The 21,574-nt window shown below is 28.2% G+C and overlaps 2 protein-coding genes and 3 long non-coding RNA genes across 5 annotated transcripts; 3 read left to right on the top strand and 2 right to left on the bottom strand.

Moving 5' to 3' along the window:
* Positions 1 to 178: 178 nt before the first annotated feature.
* Positions 179 to 2,530, top strand: LOC117134432. Its single transcript, XR_004458602.1, has 2 exons — positions 179 to 2,179; positions 2,220 to 2,530. It is a non-coding gene; the product is annotated as an uncharacterized LOC117134432 (long non-coding RNA).
* A 2,128-nt stretch (positions 2,531 to 4,658) lies between these two features.
* LOC103868424 (defensin-like protein 90) lies at positions 4,659 to 5,550 on the bottom strand. The gene is made up of 3 exons (XM_018659033.2): positions 5,472 to 5,550; positions 5,150 to 5,274; positions 4,659 to 4,920 (listed from the first exon to the last, which is right to left on the bottom strand). The coding sequence occupies exons 2-3, from the start codon at positions 5,235 to 5,237 to the stop codon at positions 4,763 to 4,765; spliced, it is 246 nt and encodes an 81-aa protein (XP_018514549.1). The 5' UTR covers positions 5,238 to 5,274; positions 5,472 to 5,550; the 3' UTR covers positions 4,659 to 4,762.
* A 263-nt stretch (positions 5,551 to 5,813) lies between these two features.
* On the top strand, positions 5,814 to 6,812 carry LOC103868425. Its single transcript, XR_632886.2, has 2 exons — positions 5,814 to 6,291; positions 6,432 to 6,812. It is a non-coding gene; the product is annotated as an uncharacterized LOC103868425 (long non-coding RNA).
* A 909-nt stretch (positions 6,813 to 7,721) lies between these two features.
* On the bottom strand, positions 7,722 to 11,782 carry LOC103868426 (C2 domain-containing protein At1g53590). The gene is made up of 12 exons (XM_009146518.3): positions 11,372 to 11,782; positions 11,213 to 11,287; positions 10,780 to 10,923; positions 10,529 to 10,624; positions 10,321 to 10,452; positions 10,078 to 10,230; positions 9,951 to 9,992; positions 9,685 to 9,733; positions 9,472 to 9,564; positions 9,204 to 9,387; positions 9,006 to 9,129; positions 7,722 to 8,941 (listed from the first exon to the last, which is right to left on the bottom strand). Exons 1-12 carry the CDS (start codon positions 11,486 to 11,488, stop codon positions 7,859 to 7,861), a joined length of 2,292 nt encoding a protein of 763 aa, XP_009144766.1. The 5' UTR covers positions 11,489 to 11,782; the 3' UTR covers positions 7,722 to 7,858.
* A 271-nt stretch (positions 11,783 to 12,053) lies between these two features.
* LOC103868427 lies at positions 12,054 to 21,186 on the top strand. Its single transcript, XR_632887.2, has 2 exons — positions 12,054 to 14,969; positions 15,059 to 21,186. It is a non-coding gene; the product is annotated as an uncharacterized LOC103868427 (long non-coding RNA).
* The last annotated feature ends 388 nt before the right edge of the window (positions 21,187 to 21,574 follow it).

Here is a 21,574-nt window from a genome sequence, read left to right on the forward strand (position 1 = left end):
GTGATTTGCTTCTTTTTTGGATATTGTATTTTAGTATTTGATTTGTTTCGTAGAGTTACGGATATCCAGATTTTTTGGTTCAAATCAAAACGGATAACGAATCGAATCAAAATTTATGAATATTTTGCTCAACTTTATCCGTAAACAATAAAATAATATATATATAGTTTGCCTTTTGAAACCTTATCTATTTTTATTCGAACCGAAAAATCCAAAGTTATATTAGAACCATGCATGTGAGTTTTATATTAATAAAACGCAAAGTACATAGTGTAAACACATTTATGAATATAGTGTAAACGCGTTAACATACTTATTATCAAATCATTGTGATGCTGCCACGTGTCAATTATAGTGTGAATGCATTTATTACAATGCTTATCTTTTAATATCTAAGGGATTCACAAATCTAATTAGGCATATAAAACCCATAAATGCATCCGCGCTAGCCCTAGAAAAAATTTAAGCATGAACATAAAAGGATAAATGGAACTATTTTGAAGTATATGTATCGTCCCTTGCTTCCCAAGCAAACAAAGGAACGTGACAGGAAAATCCACAAGAATCAACAATAAGCGAGGAACAGTTACGGTTTTAACTACTCTTATCTCTTCATAACTTCTCTTGCTTGTTTCCTTCAACATTGTGCGTCCGATATGACTACTACTATTAATAATGTAAGTAAACACTACAATTTTCTAAAGTTATTTTCTAAAATTTCTATGTAATTACTGTTATATGTAATAAAAATCCCGTCAAAAACAAAAGTTTAATATATTTTACGTTTTGTGTACAGGAAATTTGTATCATTAGGAAATAATTATTTCCTTATTTATCGATGTGTCTAGTTGGTGATACTGCAGAAACAGTGTTCTAAAACGCGCTAGGCGTTAACTATACCCCGTATATACGGAGTATATACAAATATATGTTTTTATACGAAATATAAGTATAAGATTAATATATATACATTATATTTGACAAAACTGAACATAATATATTTTAGATCCAATTTTATGTATAAACAAGATATGAGCCTGTTGCGTTGCAACGGGTTTCGTTTAATGTTTTAATTTAATAAAAATCATAAAATAATAAATTATTTTATTATAATATTATGATTGTTTTTTTGCATATGTTGTTTGAGATTTTTTTATAATTAAAACCCGTTTTCACAATTAAGTTCAAGGTAGTATTTGTATTTTATAATCATGGTGCATAGATGAGTTGTTATAAACTTTATACTAAGGATTAGAGAGAGTATTATACACAAACATTTAAACTGAACACAATCCGAAATATTTCCAATTAATATTAACTATTTTTAAAACTTGCAATTTTCAAATTCGTTTTTTCAATATCATTTATATTTTTACAATTTTTCTTGTTAATTGAATAATTGTTACTATTTTGTTATCATTAAATTTTTGAAGTAAAAATTACTATTAAATAAAATTTTACAATTCTCTCTGGTCACGATTTAAAAAAAGAAGGAAAAATTCTTAATTGACTAAGATTAGAATATAATTTTCTTCTAGAAATCGTTTTTATTTAAGATTTTAGGAAAATAATAAGTTATTTTCACATAATGGAAGTTTTTATTGACACATTCACAATCTAATTTTTTAATTGACAATATCACAATCATATGAGGTGAAATATTTGAAGTTAATTTTGGTTTATATTTTTTAACACAAAATTATTAAAAAGCAAAGTTAGTTAATGATAAGAAAAATAAGATTACTTTTACGTTTTATTTTCTTTAAACGTTTAGAAAGAAAATTAATTATTTTATTTCTTTTAGATTTTTATACATATATTTTATTTTTAATAGAAAAATTATGTTTAATTATTTATATATTTTGACTTATACATACAAACACATATTTATCATATTCACACATACTCATGTACAACAATAACATCAAAATTAAAAAGTTATGCTAGCATCATAAGATGTAATAAGGATAATAAAAAGTTGAGTTGTATCAAGAAATTAAAACAAAATACTCAGATAATACTTTTCATGTAAATATTATTGTGTTTTGTAAAAATAATATGTGGAAGCTTAAACCTAAATATAGATGTGAAATATTTGTAGCTATTTTTTGTCATAGTTTTTTAACATAAAATTATCTATTAAAAAGGAAAGTTATTTACTTATAAGAAAACAATAAGAGTACTTTTACAATTTTCTTTTAATTATGCGTTTATAAAAGTAATATTATCTATTTTAAAGTTAGTTTTTCTTCATGTTTTTATTAAATAATTTATTGTACTTGTAGGATTTTACAATTCGTTTCTGTTTAACATTTTTTTTCTTAAAAGTTAATGTTTATCTTTTATAATTATCTATCTTTAGTATCTTTAAAAAAACATTATAATGAAAAAAAAATTAATAATAATAATAATAATAATAATAATAATAATAATAATAATAATAATAATAATAATAATAATAATAATAATAATAAGGAAAATACCTTAGAATAACACTAAAAACGTTTTTGTCACAAATATAAACTCTAAAGATCAAAATGACCAAAATGTTTCATTAAAGAGGTAAATCTATGCTTATACCCCTAGGGTTAACTAATCCAAACCTTAGGGTTTAGAGTTAAGGAGTGGAAATTTGAGATTGAGATTTAATTTTATAAAATAAAAAATAAATATTAAAATTTTAAATAGTTTCAAAAGTATTTTCGAATTACAAAAAACTTTGAAAAAAAAATATTCGAAAAAAAAATTATAAAAAAGTTAGAATTTGAAAACATATAATCTAAAACTATAAAAATATATATATTTTATTTTTATTTTATTTTTTATATATCTAGGGTAGCAGGGCTATTTTACCTATTAAATTAAACATTTTGGTCATTTTCCTCTTTGTGTTCTATTTTTGTGATCAAAACTTGAAAATTGTCTATTTAAGAGAATTGCCCTAATAGTAATAATACTAAGACTATTAAATAATATTTAAGAAAAATCGTTTTTATTATTTTAGTATATATATTTTAATTATGATATAGTTTAACACATATCACATTTTTAAATATATAACTACTATGAGTCACAATCATGTTAATTAGTAATTTTGAAAAACCAAACTCAATATAATCTTTTATAATTATATTTTCATTAAAATTCTAGAAAAGAAAAAATTATATTAAATAAATAGTTTTCAAATCTATTTTTTAGGATTTTTAAAAAGGAAAATTTCTAAAAACATTGCTACTAAATATTTTTATAAATCATTTTTACTATTAAATAGTTTTTAAAAGTAGTTTTTGTTCAAAATTCATTTTTATTATCTTATTATATATATTTTTAATCAGTATATATTTAAACACATGTCACAATATTAAAAAGAAAATTATTAGCAAATAATCTTTTGCAATAATCTTTTGATTAGGATTTTAAAAAAGAAAAATTAATATTAAATAATATATATAATAATATTTTTAATAAAAGTAATTTTTGTTAATATTTTAGTATATATATTTTTAATTATGAGATAGATTAACACATGTCACAACTTTAAATATATAATTGTCATGTGTCGTGATCATGTTAATTATCAACTTTGAATATAAAAACAGTACAATTAGTTACAGTTATTGTATAGCGCCTAAACGCCGCCTAGACGATAGAACACTGGATAGAAACAATAAGCGTTACTACATGCGACTTATGGAAAACGGCTAATAATATTTTCAAATATGTTCCCATGCATATCTTGACGAACATATTTGCAACACGACCAGAATCTGATGTCAGTATTATTGAGTGCGTGAACCCATTAACCAAGCGTCGTACTCGATATGCATATTGGAAAAACAGTAAGGTATGTGTTTAGCCTTTTCTTTGGTTGAATATATGTCTATTCTTTCAATATCTTTAAGCTCGAGTTACATATTTGATTGTGATGTACATTCGACTTTAGGTTAATCACTCGGAATCTTGGATCATCAATATGGATATCATTAGGATCTAGACCTAAGGCCTTAATTAATAATTAATGATATTGATCACTCAAGAGTCAATGCATCGATTACTAATATGGTTTTCTAACTTCTCGTTTTCTTATCAACTAGTGGATTCTAGCTTGCTTATGCACTGTTATAAATATTTAAAAATTAATTAATTATTAATTATATGAATAAAAGATGTCGTGGATTCAATGTATAACATTTTGTTATTATTACTTTTGGACAAAGCCTATAAAAATCTACTTCTTTCATGTTAGAAAGATACATTCATTCGAACACAACAACAACAAAAACAAGACATCTTCTTCCACTTGAATATTCTTTTATTTTTTTAGTTGTTTTGTGTTTGAGGGTAACGAACATAGGTTCGACATGTTCTTTTCTTCAGTGATATAAAATTAAAATATATCCAGTTGTATCATAGGATTTTGGAATGCCATGCAAATTATCATACAATGGGACGATTACAGAATTAATGAAAGAGTGTCTCTCCTCTTGCAAACCCGTTTTTCTTTCCAAATTCTTGTATCGATTTATTTATTCAAATGCTTTACAATTTTTCAATTTTTCCTATTTTAGAATTTGTGTTCTTACAGTGTGATGTTGTGAATTGAGAGTACATATAATACAAGAAAAGATTATAATTTTTGGTTCGATGAGACAATGATCTTTTAAACATGGAACATTTTCAATATATGGTTTTTACTCATGTATAAATGAGAGTGCATATTGATTGAAGAACTGATTAGTAAGCAGAAGGACTAGGCACGGTATTAATTTATACATGCTTTATCAGTGCATTGGCAACAACAAACACCGCCATAACTATAAATTCGACATTCACCTGCATTTTGGAACCCCATAGACTCGCATTTTGCCGCGCATGGTGGCGTGAGTGTACATCCGTCCGGCATACATTTGTAATAAACTCCTAATTAATTGGTTTATCATAAAAACAAATAGACAATACATCAAGTACCAAAATAAATTAATTCAATATTTTAACATATTGCATATACATATGGACTTTTGTTCTGTGTTTAGTGACTTTAGCTTGTTTTTAAAAATAAAAGATCAACTGAATTGAGAAATACGGATTAGAAAAAGTTGTTTTTTTTTGAGTTTGAGAAGTCCATATCTAAACAAAGAAATACGTCTACCTGGAACGGCCGAATCAATGGGCAAAATGATGAGAGCAAACACCATCATGGAAAGTAACAGAAGAGATGAAAACTTCTCGGTTGCCATTACTTTAGTTTTAGTAAATGCTGGAAAAAAATAAGGCCTATAAAATAGTTTGGTACAAAATAAATGTTAGAAGAAATTCTTATATAATAAGTACTTATTAAGACTAAGAATATAACGAATATCAAAAATAATATTTCTCTATGTAATAAATATTTTGTAACTGCTCAAAGATGTATTTTTTCAATATTTGTTGTCTTCTTCAGTAAGAAACTTTAACATTATAGATCAAACCACCTTTACTCTGGTTATTTGTTGAGAACTGGTTGCGTTGGTCTTCTTTGTGTTTGTATACACATTTACACAAATATATAGTTTTTTTTTGTGTGTTCAAAAAAAAAATATAGAGTTTTTTTAATAAATCTTCCATATCATGGTAATGAATATCTCCATATCATAAATTTGACTGTATTATCTACAATTGGGCAATGTATTTAATAGTTATTATGTTTCCATTAAAAATTGTGCTGAGATGTTAAGCTATTTTTAATTTTAAATAATATAAAGACCCTTTTATAAAAAAGCACATTTAATTAAGAATCTAGCACCCCCTACTTTCCAAAACTTTTAATCCCTTTTTAAAAGAGAATTTAATTATTCTCAGATTCAAACTCAAACTTAAGTTATAATCTATCAACTTCCATTTGTTTAGATTATCTAATGTCTAAATCTAAGATTTCAACTTCTTTTGCAAATATTTAGAAAGTGTTGATCGATGAACTTTATAAGTATCAATCGGTACACTTTTCAAAACGCCGATCGATACACATGTCGGTGTGTCGATCGATATATCTTCTAGCAAGCTTTAGCGAATGGGTTTGACGTGTTCTCTAATTTTCTAACCAACTTTCGTATGCGCCTAGTTAATTAGATCATACTAGTTTTGTTACAAAAAACAGACCAAGCTTCCGCTTGCGCCAATCAATCCTAAGATCTAAGTTCAGGGTGATCAAGCCTAGACTTAGCAGTAATAAAGGAAATGAAGCAGTCATGGTCGGTGATGGCTCCTATCTCCCTATAACCCACGTTGGTTCCACCAATATCTCGTCTCAGACAGGTAACATTCATCTGAACGATGTCTTAGTTTGTCCCTCTATGAAGAAGTCTTTACTGTCAGTATCAAACTTGTGTGATGACTATTTGTGTGGGGTTTTCTTTGATGCTAATGGTGTATATATGATTGATCTGCTAAAGTAGAAAGTGGTGACAAAAGGGCCTCGAAGTAAAGGTCTTTACATGTTGAAGGATTCTCAGGTTAAAGTTCATTTCTCAAACCGATAAGTTACAACATCTGAGACAGTGTGGCATCATCGGTTAGGACACTCCAATCCAAGGATTCTTCAACATCTCAACAACAACAAGGATATCATCATGAATAAGAATAGAACAACCTCCAATTGTGAGCCTTGTCAGATGGGGAAGAACAATTGTTTACAGTTTTTTTCTTCTCAGTCTTTTGTTTCTATTCACTTAGAGAAAATACATTGTAATCTCTGGGGACTATCTCCTGTAATATCGAATCAAAGATTCCGCTTCTATGCTATCTTTATTGATGAATATACAAGGTTTTCCTGGTTAGACCCTATAAAACAAAATTCTGAGTTCTTCAGTATCTTGGTACCATTTCAAAGGCTAGTTGAAAATCAACATTCCTTGAAGATTAAACAGTTTCAAAGTGATGATGGCGGTGATTTTTTGAACATGCAGATGAAGAATCACTTGTTGGAATGTGACGTAGAGCATCACATATCTTGTTCGTACTCACCTCAGCAAAATGGTCTAGCTGAGAGAAAGTACAAACAACTTTAAGGATATTATGTTTGTTTAGTAATTCATATGTTATTTTAGTTTTTATTTAATGATAAACAATAAAAATATACTTATGCATTCAAAAAGATAAATATATAAAAATTTGGTAAGAATAATTAATTTTTTTAGATTTTTTATCATGAAGATTTTAAAAATCTCATGAATTTCCCTTGATATTTTAAAAGTTGTCTTATGAGTAAATATAAAAAGAATTCACCTCTTAATAACAGTAAATGTAATTAGAAAAAGAGAATCAATAAGAACTAAAATTTTTGGATAACAATGGATTTAAATAGATTTTGAAAATTCTCAAGTTAATATCAATAATAATAGATTTTGTCAAGACTTAAAAAATCCATGAACCAATGACACAATGAAATCTCATAATTTTCTAAGTTAGAATTCATTTACTAACAACACCCCTCCCCCTAAAGGACTCCCACTAACTAACCCCTTTGTCCAAAGATTCACATAATTTTGGTTAGCAGTAATCTACATTTCTAGATTATTCCTATTATGTTTTCACAATTTTTTTTTTTTTTTTTGGCTTGTACAAGCAATTTAGTTTCTTGAAGCATCTTAGATTTCAAGTTTTATCTCTTGTAATCATCAGTTTATTACTAGCTAATGATATTTATCTCTTATAATCATCAGTTTCAAAACAAAAGACAAATCAAACATATAATCAAACATCTTTTATCTCTTAGAAGGGAATCAATGTGCAGAGTCAATATCCTCCCTTTGGTTTTAAGTTTTGTAACCAATAAACAGAGATATATGTTTAGATACATCAACAAAAACATGCATAAAGGTTTTTACAGTTTTACTTCTGATACTTCTTTTTCTTCCCCTTCGATGTTCTTAGCCGTCACTACTTGCTCATCTTCAGTTTTAGCGTTCATGGCGACGTCCACACCTGTGGTTTCCGAGTCTGCTTCCTCTACTTTCTCCTCTTTAGCTTCAGCATCCCTCGAGCTGTCTGCAATATCAGCACTTGGATCTTCCTTGGCTTCTTCTGCTAATGTCTTATTCGTGTCTAAATGATCCTCATCTCCTGTTCTAACAATATTCCCCTCGCGTGTAAGACCTCTCGGTGTTCCTGCCACCGTTCCCACCTTCTGTACACAGGTGTACTCATCATCATCGTCGTCAGAAGAAGAATCAGAATCAGTTACAGAATCAGACTCAGGAATGATCTCTTGTTGCCCATCTCTTGCTTTCTTGATTCCTTTAAGCGAAAACACATGCTTAAACTGCTTTGCAGATTTCTCAGCTTGTTTCAGAAAGCTCTTTGCAACATCCTTCATATGACCCTTACCGTGATTCTCCTCTCCATTCATGCTCTCACTTTCCACACTCTTCCCTGTAAGAGGACCAGAGAGATTGTCATCGACGATGTACTTAACTCCAACATCCTTTTGGTTCATTGCCTTCACATTGATCCGAGGAGACTGACAATGTGACTCCTCTTCAATGCTCCCTATTGACAAATCATCTTTTTTGTTGTTGTTCCTGTTAAACACTGACCCTATTTTCCTCAGCCCTCTACCAACAGACTTCATTGGGTTTCTTGATCCCTCTTGATTCTCATCGGTGCTGCTGCTAGTTTCGTTGTTTGGTGATCCATTGTTAGAAACTCTTTGCACTTGGTTATCAACACGTCTGCTCTTGCCTTTCCTTGGTTCCCAAATCTGCGAGACTTCAGGTCCAGGTCTTTGCACCCAGATTCCGGTATCTTCTTGCCCTTTAATGTTGATAGGCTCAACGTTGTCTGCAACGCTTGAAGCCTTTTCGGAACTCACTGAAGTGAAAGAGCCTTTGTTTGTTGTATCAGAGGCAAAAGAAGTCTGGATGTCTTCCTTGCTTAGCTTCACTCCTTTGAAGGGATCCTCACTCCACTGTTTCAAGAATCAGAATCACTTTAAGAAACTATCCTGTGTTCAGAAACAGAAAGAGGTTTACCTTTTCACTGTCCTCGATTACGGTTATAGCGAGATGAAGCCTTCCCATTTTGATGTTCTGAAGAGGCAACCACATATCGTTTCTTTGGCCGCCTCTAAACTCTCCAATGTTCACAGAACATGCACTGCAAACAAAACAAGAAACTATTGATATATTCACACTGGTTTGGAGTAATGAAATGAGGGTTGAGGAACAAACCCAAGGTTATCATCAACAAAACGATCTTTGTCTTTAACTTCAACGTTAAGTATACTTGGAGAGTCCCATGTAAAGATTGGTATCTTAAACTCTTCTTGCCATGTTGGGGACAATGTTTTCCTCTTTATGTCTGTTTTGAATCGGTAAGCACCGAGTTTCCCTCTCACATAAGGATCAGCCAAACCTGAAAACCCAAAAAAAAAAACATCCAAAGTTTTTTTCAAAACCTGAAAGAACCTAACGGTCGTGTGGTATATAAAAAACTGACCATTCAGATCAGATGGTTTAACATCTGACGCTTCAACGACTTCAACTAAGACGTGAGCAACTGGTTCTTTCTCATCAACAAAGAACCAATTCTCTGGAGGCCAACACAGACCAAAGGGTGCAAAGTTATGAAAGCTTTAAGAGATACTGATGAATGTAGACAACACAAGCAAGAAAATAAACAAATCAGGACTTAATTGCAATGAATAGATACCTGGCTTTGGGCTAACAAACTTCTCCATGTCAACAACCAGCATGTTCGGCTGCAAGCAAGTTATAAGAAGGGTATATTCAGAACCAGCAGAGAGCAGAGAGCAGAAAACAAAATTACAAAACGCAACTAACTAGTCTAGAGTAAGCACTCCGGCTTTGATTCTTGCTAGGAGGGACTATTTACATTGTTTCGGTTCCAGAGAAACGGCAAAGAGGTGAAACCGCTTTTTTTTTTGTCAAAACAAAATTAGAAAATGCAGTTCTTACCTGAACAAGGGTCTGTTCAAATGCGATAGAAAGAAGCTTGTCCTGATTAAGAAATTAAATAAAATTAAGGATGACTATTTAAAAAGATAAAACAAGAAGATTCAAAACTCTTGTTAAGACTACTTACTAGCCATCCTGCGATGCCTGGAAGTACAGCAACATCAAGGCCGTGAGTGAAGATTGGTTTAACAGTCATCTGGAAATAAGGAGGCTCTGCAAAGCACACACGTAAACGCCCCAAGAAAGGCCATCGACGAAGGAACTTCACTCCAACCAACACCTTTTCAGAGCAGAAGCAAACAAAAAAAAATGTGTTTAGTTTACAACAGTCACACATTCAGAATATGAAGTAAAAGAAAGGTGTTATTACCTTTCCTTCGACCTGCATTCCCGTCAAATGCAACTTTGTCCACATCCCAAAACCAAGCCTTTTCCTTAACTTCACAGCAAGTATCGCACTCATATCATCTGCTGCTAGAAAATTCATTCCAAGTTCCAGTACCTGTATGAACTCTACCATCAGTTCTGCTATAGATAATATCAAAGGGAAGAGATCAAAGTATAATGTTCTACTATACCAAGTGATCATCACCCTTGGATTGGCGAAGGACCCTAATATCAGTCAACAGTGGCGGTTTTTTGCCCATGTAAAGGTGCTGAATCACAGCTTTTTTCTGCACATACATAGTACAGCATGTCAATAACAACAACTAACTTCTTACAACTTGCCATGTGGTTTTCATATTACACCACTCGTAGAAGTACTAAAAGAAAATAAAAAGCCAAATAGATATAAGACCGACAAAATAAGTTTTACTAGAATACCTACCGCAGTCCAGGGTCTATACTTGTCTAAGAACCAAGGTATGATAGGACCAAGAATCTTCTCAGACGCAATCTGTTCCATGCATATAGGCCATATCTTCTCCACAGCATGATTCAACCACCGCACAGATTCAGAATCCGTTAGAACCTGAGAGGGGAAAAAAAACAAAATTTTACAAAAATTGAGAAGCAAAGAAAAACATATCAAAACGAAGTTAATCACTGAACACAGGCAAAAGTGAAAGAGTGTGAATACTTAGCATGAAGCCAGTTCATAAAGAAGCTAAAAGCCAGCACTTTAAACCATTAACCCATACTTCAAACAGAAAGATAAAGCAACCTAAGAGCTTTACAAGTTACAAGATCTCCTCTTTCTCGACATAAAAGATTGAATCTTTCCACCTAAGGTTACAGAATCAAACAAGGTTATAAATTACCCTTCTTTGATTAGCTTGCTTCCTCTCTTCAAACTGTAACTGTCTCTTCAATCTCATCACATAGCGTTCATGAACCTGCACAAAACCAAAAGCAACACTTTTTTTTATTTTACCCAATCCAGACAAGTAACCCAAGAGAAACACAAACAAAATACATACCAGGTAGAGATAAATGAGAGAGATGAAGTAGAAGAAGCCGTGAGATCGATTCAGCCAAGAGAGAAACCAGAGGAAGAGTAACACAATCACTATATGATGCACTAGAAAAGACTCCATCGTCTGTATCCTTTCTATGATCAAACAAAAAAAAAACCCAGAAGAGAAGATTCACAAAAGATTCAATCTTTTTTTATCAAAGACCCATCTCAGGAATCATCCGAATCGATTCGAATTTGAAAGTGTTGTGTTCAGAAAGATCAGAAGAAATAAAAGAAGATGTCAAACTAGCGCGGAAGAAAACAAAAGAGAAACAAACAGAGGAGAGTTTCCTTCTTTACTCAAGTCTAAAGGAACACGATTCGTTGACTCCCAAAATGTTTTGAGATTTGTGTTTCCCCTCTAATCCTTAATCCAATCGTCTACTGAACTGGAATTTTTAGGGCTGGAAGTTCAATCTTCCATTATTAAGACATTAATATATAATTGTCTATATTAAGATTTATAAGTGGAAGGTAAAAGTATTTTCACAAAAAAAAAAAATTTGTTTAAACATATTCTTCTTTTAAATTAAATATCTTTTTTATCTAAACCAAATTTCTCGAAAAACTTTCTATTATATTTCTAGTTAAAGTTTTTATCCAAATTCCATAGAGAATTTTTCATTTACACTTTTCACTAAACTACTAAGAGTGGATCTGCTACCAAGAATGACACGTGACTAGGGAATATTTTTTTCTTTAATTGACACTTTATAGTTTATTCTAAGCAGTTAGATAGAAAGATGATGTGTTCAAAAAAAAAAAAAAAAAGATGATGTATAGTGAATCATATATATTAATATCACTAAATTAATAAACGCAGTATTTATATAAATATATTCATTTTACATTGAATTGGTTCAGAATTGACATCTACTAAAATAATAAGATAATAAAAATACTATGTAAATATATAACCATGTTAACATCATCAGTTTGTAACTAATTATATATAAATTTAATGTAAATATAAATATAAATATTATTGAAGATAATCAATCCAAGAGAAAAAACTTTTGGCTTAAAGTAAAACGCCAAGTTCTTATTTTCAAATTTCTAGGTTCTAAATTTTGGATTAGATGATTCTCATGTTTCTGTGTAAAACTGAAAACTTCTACAAAAAATATGAATATTCAAATATTTCAAAATAGAGTTGAGTTTTTCTAAATTTAAACAAAAACAAGGAAATTTGTACTATCTAAAAAGATGGACATAGCACAGATTAAAAAGAAACTATCATAGTAGTATCTATTAAATGGTTAAATATATATACATATATTTATAGAATTAGTTTGTTAATAATCATAGTTTTGGTTTCTGGGATTGGGAGGATTTGTGGTTTAGATTTAAGGTGTAATTTAGTTTTTTTTTTATTATTTAGTGAATTCTCCATCTGTTTCATATTAAGTGTCACTTTAACATTTTCATAGAAATTAAGAAAACTATATAATAGACTAATATATTTTTATTTAATATATGATTATAATTAGTTAAATGAAAATAATTTAAATAAAAACTTATTAGTTATTCAAAATGTTTAAAAAAATTTAATATACTTAGTTACGTTGGAATTGTAGAATTACTCTTATTTAAAAATAAAATGATATAAATGAAACCGAGAGAATATTATTTTGGTCATTCTTTTCACTATTTGTAATTTTGTGATAAATTTTGTACTTTTTAATAAATTTGTCTTAAATTAACTGTCTGATCAATTATTGTGGTTAATAGTACAGCAATAAAACAATCATGAGCGTCTATTGTTGCAACATGGGATCATGACATGAGACTGATTGCAAATTTTTTTACTGTTGTATTTGATCGTTAATTTTTTTATCACTATTAAAAAAAAAATCTGCAACAATACAGTTAGTTGCAATGATTATCAGTAGCAAAGCTAAATGTACCAAAGGTGGGGCAGTTGTGCATAGGGGTGGGCACTTCGGTTATTTTATCGGTTCGGTTCGAGTTTGGTTCGGTTTAGTTAGTTCGGTTCTAGATTTTTTTCAGCTGAAGTAAACCATAGTTAGTTTGGTTTGGATCGATTTCGGTTCGGTTATGTTCGGTTCGGTTTATATTCGGTTTGGTTCATATTCAATTCGGTTTGTATTTCGGTTCGGTTCAGTTTAATCGGATTTTTCTTAGTTTATTTATTGTACAAGAAATTATGTTTTAATACATAAATGTATGGTTGTCATGAAATAATCATGTTGGTCATAATAAAAAATTAAGTATGTAAATTAAATTTAATATAAAACCAAAATAAAATCCTTTTAAAATGTTACAAATATAGTTTATAACTTTATAAGAATTCAATCAAACCAAAATTAACTAAATAAAAAGAAAAAAACAATATTTTTGTCTCTTAAGAATTAAAAAAAGCATGTAATAAGTCATCTTCCATGTGATATCATCAAAAAAAGTGCAACGAATCAATAATTAGTATATGTTATATATATACTATACAAGTATTTATCTATATTTTTACTATAACTCTACACCCATGATTCCATATTGTTCTTTTCACTAACAAAAATTGAAAACAGAACACGTCTTTGAGAGAAATACAATAATGGTTACACAAAAGCATGAAACCGTATAATAAATTATATTAGTTTCATGGAAATCAAACTATATTAGGATTTTCTTAGTGTAAAAGAAAATTACGTGGGCTTAATCTTAGGATTTTAATTTACTAATATTTTTAATTTAAATAACTATAAAACACTTCGGTTTATCGGTTCGGTTCGGTTTAAACTGAACTGAACTGAACCGTTCGGGTTGGGAAAATCTTCAACCGAATGATTTGAAATAAACTTTGATTTGGTTCGAATCAGTTTCGGTTCAGTCGGTTCAGTTTGATCGGTTCGGTTCGGTTTTTTTGCCCACCCCTAGTTGTGCACCATAAATTTTTAATTTAGTGTATTTCTAAAGTTTTTAATGAATATTATTTCTTATATTATATTTTGTTAATAGATTTTATGTTTTCCTTAGATAAAAATTATTTATAGATTCGCTGCCATCGACGATTATTGTCAAGATAATATGACATAAACAAACAATATTTGATAGAAACATACAAACCAATATGACTATTATTACAGTCGCATGTTTCGGTGACAGGCCGTAGTACTATTAATTGTGAATACGAACTGTGATGGACTTTAGGACCTACAAAAGAAGTTCATGTCACGATGAATCATGAAACAAGATCCTGACTGTTGACTTTTAAAAGAAAAATAATAATGTCGACCAGTTACCAGATTAACATGTCGGCAAAACACCTTTCCTTTATATTTCCTATAAACTGGGCCCATGAATATAGGCCCAATAGAATAGGATCAGGTCTACTTACTTTTTAGTCTCTCTCTCCTCTAAAGATAATTTTTTTAAACACTTTCATTTCATTAACTTGGAGATCAGAGGATCAGAGTAAATCCAAGATTACGTCGAGAAAATTAGAAACAGAGCATACCCTTAACTAAAGAGGTGACTTAGCCAAGTTGGATAATTTACTACACTATTAGCTACAAGAAAGGTCCCTTTGAGAGCATGACGAGGTTGAGACTTTACTCACAGAGTCACAGTCCAAAAAATCATTACTCCTCTAAAGATCTTCATCTTACTTGCTTTTACGTAACTTTTTCAGTGTTTTCACGACCTCTGACGTCATCACTTTTGTGGGTTCCAGAGACTTTTTGATCCATCGTGGGTTCCAGAGATTTTTTCCAGAGATCAAATTCATTACAGTTCTGATCCATCGTGGGTTCCAGAGATTTTTGTTTCAAGACGCTGACGTCATCACTTTTGTGGGGATAAGAAACCAAAGGCAGTGTTTTTAAGACCGGAGAGACTAGCGAACCAAAAAATTTTTGCGTCATGGATTATTATGGTTTGACCAAGTCTGAATCAGATTTGACCGGATTTACTTAGATTACATTAAATTTAATGATATTTTATAAACAATATACATATTCTTACAAAAATAGATCAATATATAATGTTTAGATAGCCATAATGTGTAGAAAAACTTAAAATAATAATTAAAATCTAAAATCAATATGAAAAGCAAATTTAAATTTTATTCGTAAATCTTATCACTCTAAATCTTCATTATCTTTTAAAATAAATTATATACACATTAGGTAAAAGTTATATTTTGAAATACAAATTTCACAAACGTAAATGTTTCAATTATTCAAAGTCATCAAAACAAATGATCATGAAATAAAATTTAAACAAAGTGAGAAGTAGACAAAAACAATATATTGGAGTGATATTAATTTTGTAAATCTTGTAATTTATGAGTTGTAGAGAAGACAAAAGAAAAAACCAAGAGACAATACTTTATTAATCTTCAATAAATCTTATTTTTACTTAAAAAAAGAAAAGAAAAGTAATTATTTCATTAACAAAATTTTATCTTATATACGAACCGGGGTTTGGCCGGTTCATTGGGTCGTCGGTTCCCGGGTTTTTGACGGTTCGATAGGGTTTTTAACTGGTTCAATTTTAGTTGGGTTTTAGCATTAACCCAACCTGGATTATTTTCGGTTCATGGTTCAACCTGGTCCGACCGGTCCGGGTTTAAAAACACTGCCAAAAGCAAAACAAAAAAAGAAGAATATTTATAACAACAATGGTGTTCCTCTTTTCTCAATATCGTGATGGGTTCGTCTCTATTTCTCTCTTCCTCTGAGCTTTTCTTCCGTTTGTCCTTCCAACTTAAAACCATTTGGAGGTAAATAAATTGGTCCATATCACTTATATATTACTTAAATCCTTTTTATATTTTCGATGTGGATCTTATCTTCAACACCCTCCCTCGAGATAATGGTGCGTATAACTATTAATTTCGCAAAATCCATCACATTCCTCCGAAACAATGCTTTATTTCTTTCTAGCAATCCGGTGGACCTGAGCTTTCTCATGACCATCAGCTAATGGGATGATCGGATCTCTTTCCGGAACGGATTAGTGGGTCAGGATGTGGACCTGCTCTGCTACCATGACTAGAGATAAGATCCCACATCGAAAATATGAAAAAGGACTTAGGTAATATATAAATAGATCAACCCAAGTCACTTAAATTTTTTCATATTTTTGATGTGGGATCTTATCTCCAACATCTTCCAGAAAGAATTTTCCAACTTACACTTACCTCTTGCAGACGTTTTCCATCACGATAAACCTCTTATGGTAAGTGTTTTGCTTTCACATGCTACACATGAACATACTGCAGGATGTAATACATATGTGACTGGAGGGGAACCGAATCAGCCCCCAACCAAGAATGGCTTTTACCGGTGATGCTGTACTGATACGGTTCTTGTACTAAAATATAGAAAAAAATCTGCTATGTCATGCATAAGAACTCTAGGAATCTGTGCACTCACATGCAAGTTTTCACACTATATTTTTGGAGATTATGTAAGTTAGATTGAACATATGAAGTTTGTGTTGAACATGAAACATATTTGTGAATTCCACTTTTGTTTGGTTTACTGATTGATGTGTCGACTACTACAATAATTCTATCAATTTTCGAAACAACAACAAAAACATGTGTTTGCTGCCACGCGAACTGCTAAAACCTTCAACTTAATCCAAACAAGTGAGATAGAGAGAGAATGAGCAAAGAAAAAATAACAAATATGAAACCAGGATACCTAGCTTCTGCCATTGTTGTATTGTTGGAACTCGTTTTTGACGAAATGGTTTTAAATCATTTTTGGTAAGTTTCCGAGCGAAGACGTTCGTCGGAATACCGGATGTTGGACACTATAAAGTAGTGTACCTACATGTCAAAGTCGGAGTTAGTTTTGAATGAAAAATAGAGGTCCGAAGTGAGTATTTACAAAAACTTTTATAGCTTTTAAATTTGACTAATATACAAATTAGCAAATGGTACACTTTGAATATTTGAATTTGAATTTAGATTTGAATTTGCTAGTTGGATTTATATCTAGTATTTATTCATACAATCACATTCATATAATAATTTTTATATTCTTAAATATAAAATTTATATTACCCATTGGAAATTATTTTGTTGCTTTTGACCGGTCAATCGATAGTCAATTGAACAAAATCAGTTTCGTAGAGTAACGTTATTATTATTAGTTATGGGAATCATAATGACAATTAATTTGTTACTGAAAACTCCATAACGTACACAATGTGCATTTCATGATTTGAAAGCTATAAATCATGTGTGCTCTCATTCAGAAAAACACACACGAGCAACTTAACAACAAAAAGATTATCCCATCATGAAATAGTTATGTTAATATTCCCCCTTTGTGTCTAAGAGTACATCATAAAACTAGTTTCGTTAGTATTATGATAGAGTGACGCAGATCAGAAGATTTGTGTAGTTATATCCTTGGAATTTGAGTGTTATGAAACCGTCACACTACGAGTCGTTTAAAGATTAAAAGAAAGAGATTAATTATCTCGACTCTACAATTTTTATTTGTTTGTTTGTTTTTGTATTGTATTTGTTAATTTATGTTTTTAATATTTTTATAAATATCAGTTGTTTCGTCCCCTAGACTATATTTGCGAAGTGATTTTGTCACATGTCCTCTCTACAATCATTTTTACAAAAACAATGATAACATAGCTAACAAAATTGATGACAAAGCTTATAGTTAATATGGCATGGTAGAATATGGCAATAACTAATACATTACATTTAATGTTAATTTATATTTTTGGTAAACTTCTTAAAATATGGTAATAATTCATAAATCATCACTAAAATAAATATATTGAAATATGCATTATAAATTTCGAAATACATTATTTAATTGTATTTTTATAATTATACAATTTTTATTACTAATATTTTCAAAATTTTCTACATCTTTTTAAAAATATTAATAAATTGTTAATCTTAATTTCATTAGATTCTTTTAGATATCTACAAATTTTATAAATATTATTTAGTTATAAGTTTTAATAACTATACAATTTTTATATGATTTTTTAATAATTTTATACAAGTTGATTTGATACATTTAACCAAAATAAATAGATAAATTTTTATCTAAGATTCTAATTTTAAATATATTACATATACATTATTAAATGTAATTTAAAATAAACAAAATTATTTTTTTTTGCTTATTTTATGCTTAAATAATCAATTTTATATTAAACTAGATATGAGCCCGTGCGTTGCAACGAGTTTTGTTGGATGTTTTAATTTAATAAAGAAATAAATAGTTTTTATTATACTTTAAGGATTATTTTTGCATATGATGTGTGAGACTTATTTTATAATTAAGAACTCGTTTTTACACATAAAATACAGTTAATATTTGTATTTTATAATCATAGTGCATATGTGAATTTTTATCAATTTTCTACTAAATCCTAGAGAAACACTCATACCTATAACTTTAAACCCAACCCAACCTGAATTAAGAATTAGAATATAAAAAAATTGAAAGTTAAATAAGGCCAATTGAGTCAATGACAACATCGTACACTTTCTTATTTAATAATTTAACATTATATTAAACTTATCTGATGCTTAACAATTTTCTAAATTCATATTTCTTAATGATATATTTCCATAACAACATTTTAATTAAAAATGAAGCAGAAAAATATTACATAGTAAAAAAAATGTAATAAGATAACGATTAAACTTGATTTTTTTAACAAAATGCATATAAAAATCACTTCAGTGACAATAATAATAATAATTATGACCAAACATGAAAATATATATCAGACATGTGTATAATTTTCGTATGACCAAACATATATAAATAGCAATCATGAAGACATCCTAATTTTTTATTTTTGTTAATTAAATAGTTTTAACATCATACTTGTCATCGAATTCTTTTTTTTTAATTATTATTACATAATTTTACAATTTATTTTTGTTTAGATTTTTTTAAAGGAATCATTTTCATTTACAATCAAATATATTTATATATATCAAATACTCTTTTAACTTTTGTTTTAGGATTTTATGAAAGAAAAATTACTATCATATAACCTTTTACAATTGTCTTCTGTTTAAAATTTTAGAAAAATTAAATTGTTATCAAATAATTATTTCTAGTTACTATTAAATAAGTTTAAAAATACTATTTATGCAATTCGTATCTAAACTAATTTTAAACAGATTGAGTATTTTTTTAGTATCATGTTCATCATCAAATTTTCTTTTAAAAATATAACAAAATAAAATTTTATTTTGGATAGAAATTAAAAATTTGATACAAAACTCTTCTGTTTATGATTTTCTAAAAATATATCAAATATTCTCTTACAGTTTTAGGGCTTTAGAAAAGAAATGAATATTAAATAATATTTTAAAATTTAATTTTTTTTGGGATTTATAATAACTAAATTACTATCAAATAATTATTTCCAGTTAATTAACTATTTTTGGCAGTTGCTATTTTCAAAATTGATTTTTTCAATATCACTAATGTTGTAACAATTTTTCTTTGTTAATTAAATCATTTTTAGTATCATGTTTATCATTAAATTTTAAATTTTGAAAGTAAAAATTACTATTAAATAAACTTTTAATATTATATTTTGTAAGGATTATTTTTTTTTAAAGAAAAAAAAATCTTATTTGGTCAAAATTAAAAAAGGAATAATTATTTCACAAATATCTTTTATTTAGGATTTTAGTAAAAAGAAAGTTATATTCACATGATGGCATATTTTTATTGACACATTAACATATAAGTTTTTTATTGGCACATGTAACAATCATATCGGGTGAAATATTTAAATTTATTTTGGTGTATAATTTTTTTAACACAAAATTACCTATGAAAAAAGAAAGTTAGTTATTTATAAGAAAAATAATATTGCTTTTACAATTTTAGTTTATTTAGAATTTTAAAAAAAGAAATTTACTTATTTTATAATTAGTTTTCTTTAATATTTTTTTTTTAAAACATTTCTTGTATTGGTAGGATACTACAATTCGTTTTTGTTTAAAAATTTTGTACAGCTAATTTATTTTTAATAAATTTTTCTTTTTAACTGATTTTATATTTTGTCTTATACGTACAAACACATATTTATAATGTTTTTCATCTTCATACATACTCATGTGTGATAACACATCATAATTGAAAAAAAATTGTGTTAGCATCATAAAATGTAATAAGATTATAAAAATTTGAGTTTTTATCAAGAAATTAAAATAAAATACTTAGGTAATAATTTTCTCGTAAATAATATTTCGTTTTGTGAAAATAATATGTGAAAACTAAAACCTAAATATAGTTGTGAAATATTTATAGCTATTTTTGGTTTATAATTTTTTAACATACTTACCTATAGAAAAGGAAAGTTTGTTATTTATGGTAAAATAATAGTAATACTTTTACAATTTTCTTTTGTTTAGTCTTTTAAGAAATAATATTACTTATTTTATAGTTAGTTTTAATTTTTGATATTTATTAAATAATTTCTTGTACTTGTAGGATTTTGATAATTCGTTTTTTTTAAACAATTAGTTAATATTTTTCTTTCACAATTTTCTTTCTTTAGTATCTTTAAAAACAAAAATTATATTTTCTTAAACAGAAAATAGATATACTTTCAAATAATATTTTATAATTATTTACTTGTTTAGGATTTAAAAATAAAATAAAAATTACTATCCCATAATTTTAACAATATATAATTGTAAAAGACTATGTAATAGTAATTGTTCTTTTCCAAAATCTTAAAAAGAATTGTAAAAAGATATTTTTGTAATAATATATCATATTTTTAAATCTTAAAAAAGGATATCATATTTTTGACACATGTCACAATCTTAAAAAAAATTATTAACACATGTCGCGATCATGTTAATTAGCAACTTTGAAGAACCAAGATTTATATAATAAGATATTAGTCAAAAATAATATTTTTGGTAAACTTTTTAAAATATGGTAATAATTCATAAATCATCACTAAAACAAATATATTGAAATATGCATTATAAATTTCGAAATACATTATTTAATTGTATTTTTATAATTATGCAATTTTTATTACTAATATTTTCAAAAAAATTTACATCTTTTTAAAAATATTAATAAATTGTTAATCGTAATTTCATTAGTTTCTTTTAGATATCTACAAATTTTATAAATATTATTTAGTTATAATTTTTAATAACTATACA

This window comes from Brassica rapa, chromosome A05 (genome assembly GCF_000309985.2).
Source record: "Brassica rapa cultivar Chiifu-401-42 chromosome A05, CAAS_Brap_v3.01, whole genome shotgun sequence".
Taxonomy (NCBI): domain Eukaryota; kingdom Viridiplantae; phylum Streptophyta; class Magnoliopsida; order Brassicales; family Brassicaceae; genus Brassica; species Brassica rapa.

Excerpts from the sequence above, each read along its gene's own strand:
- LOC103868424 (XM_018659033.2), bottom strand. The coding sequence starts at position 5,237 with ATGGCAACCGAGAAGTTTTCATCTCTTCTGTTACTTTCCATGATGGTG. Across the intron at positions 4,921-5,149 it reads CATTGATTCGGCCGTTCCAG|GAGTTTATTACAAATGTATG; the intron begins GTAGACGTATTT and ends CCAATTAATTAG.
- LOC103868426 (XM_009146518.3), bottom strand. The coding sequence starts at position 11,488 with ATGGAGTCTTTTCTAGTGCATCATATAGTGATTGTGTTACTCTTCCTC. Across the intron at positions 11,288-11,371 it reads CTCTCATTTATCTCTACCTG|GTTCATGAACGCTATGTGAT; the intron begins GTATGTATTTTG and ends GGTTTTGTGCAG. Across the intron at positions 9,734-9,950 it reads TTGAACAGACCCTTGTTCAG|CCGAACATGCTGGTTGTTGA; the intron begins GTAAGAACTGCA and ends ACTTGCTTGCAG.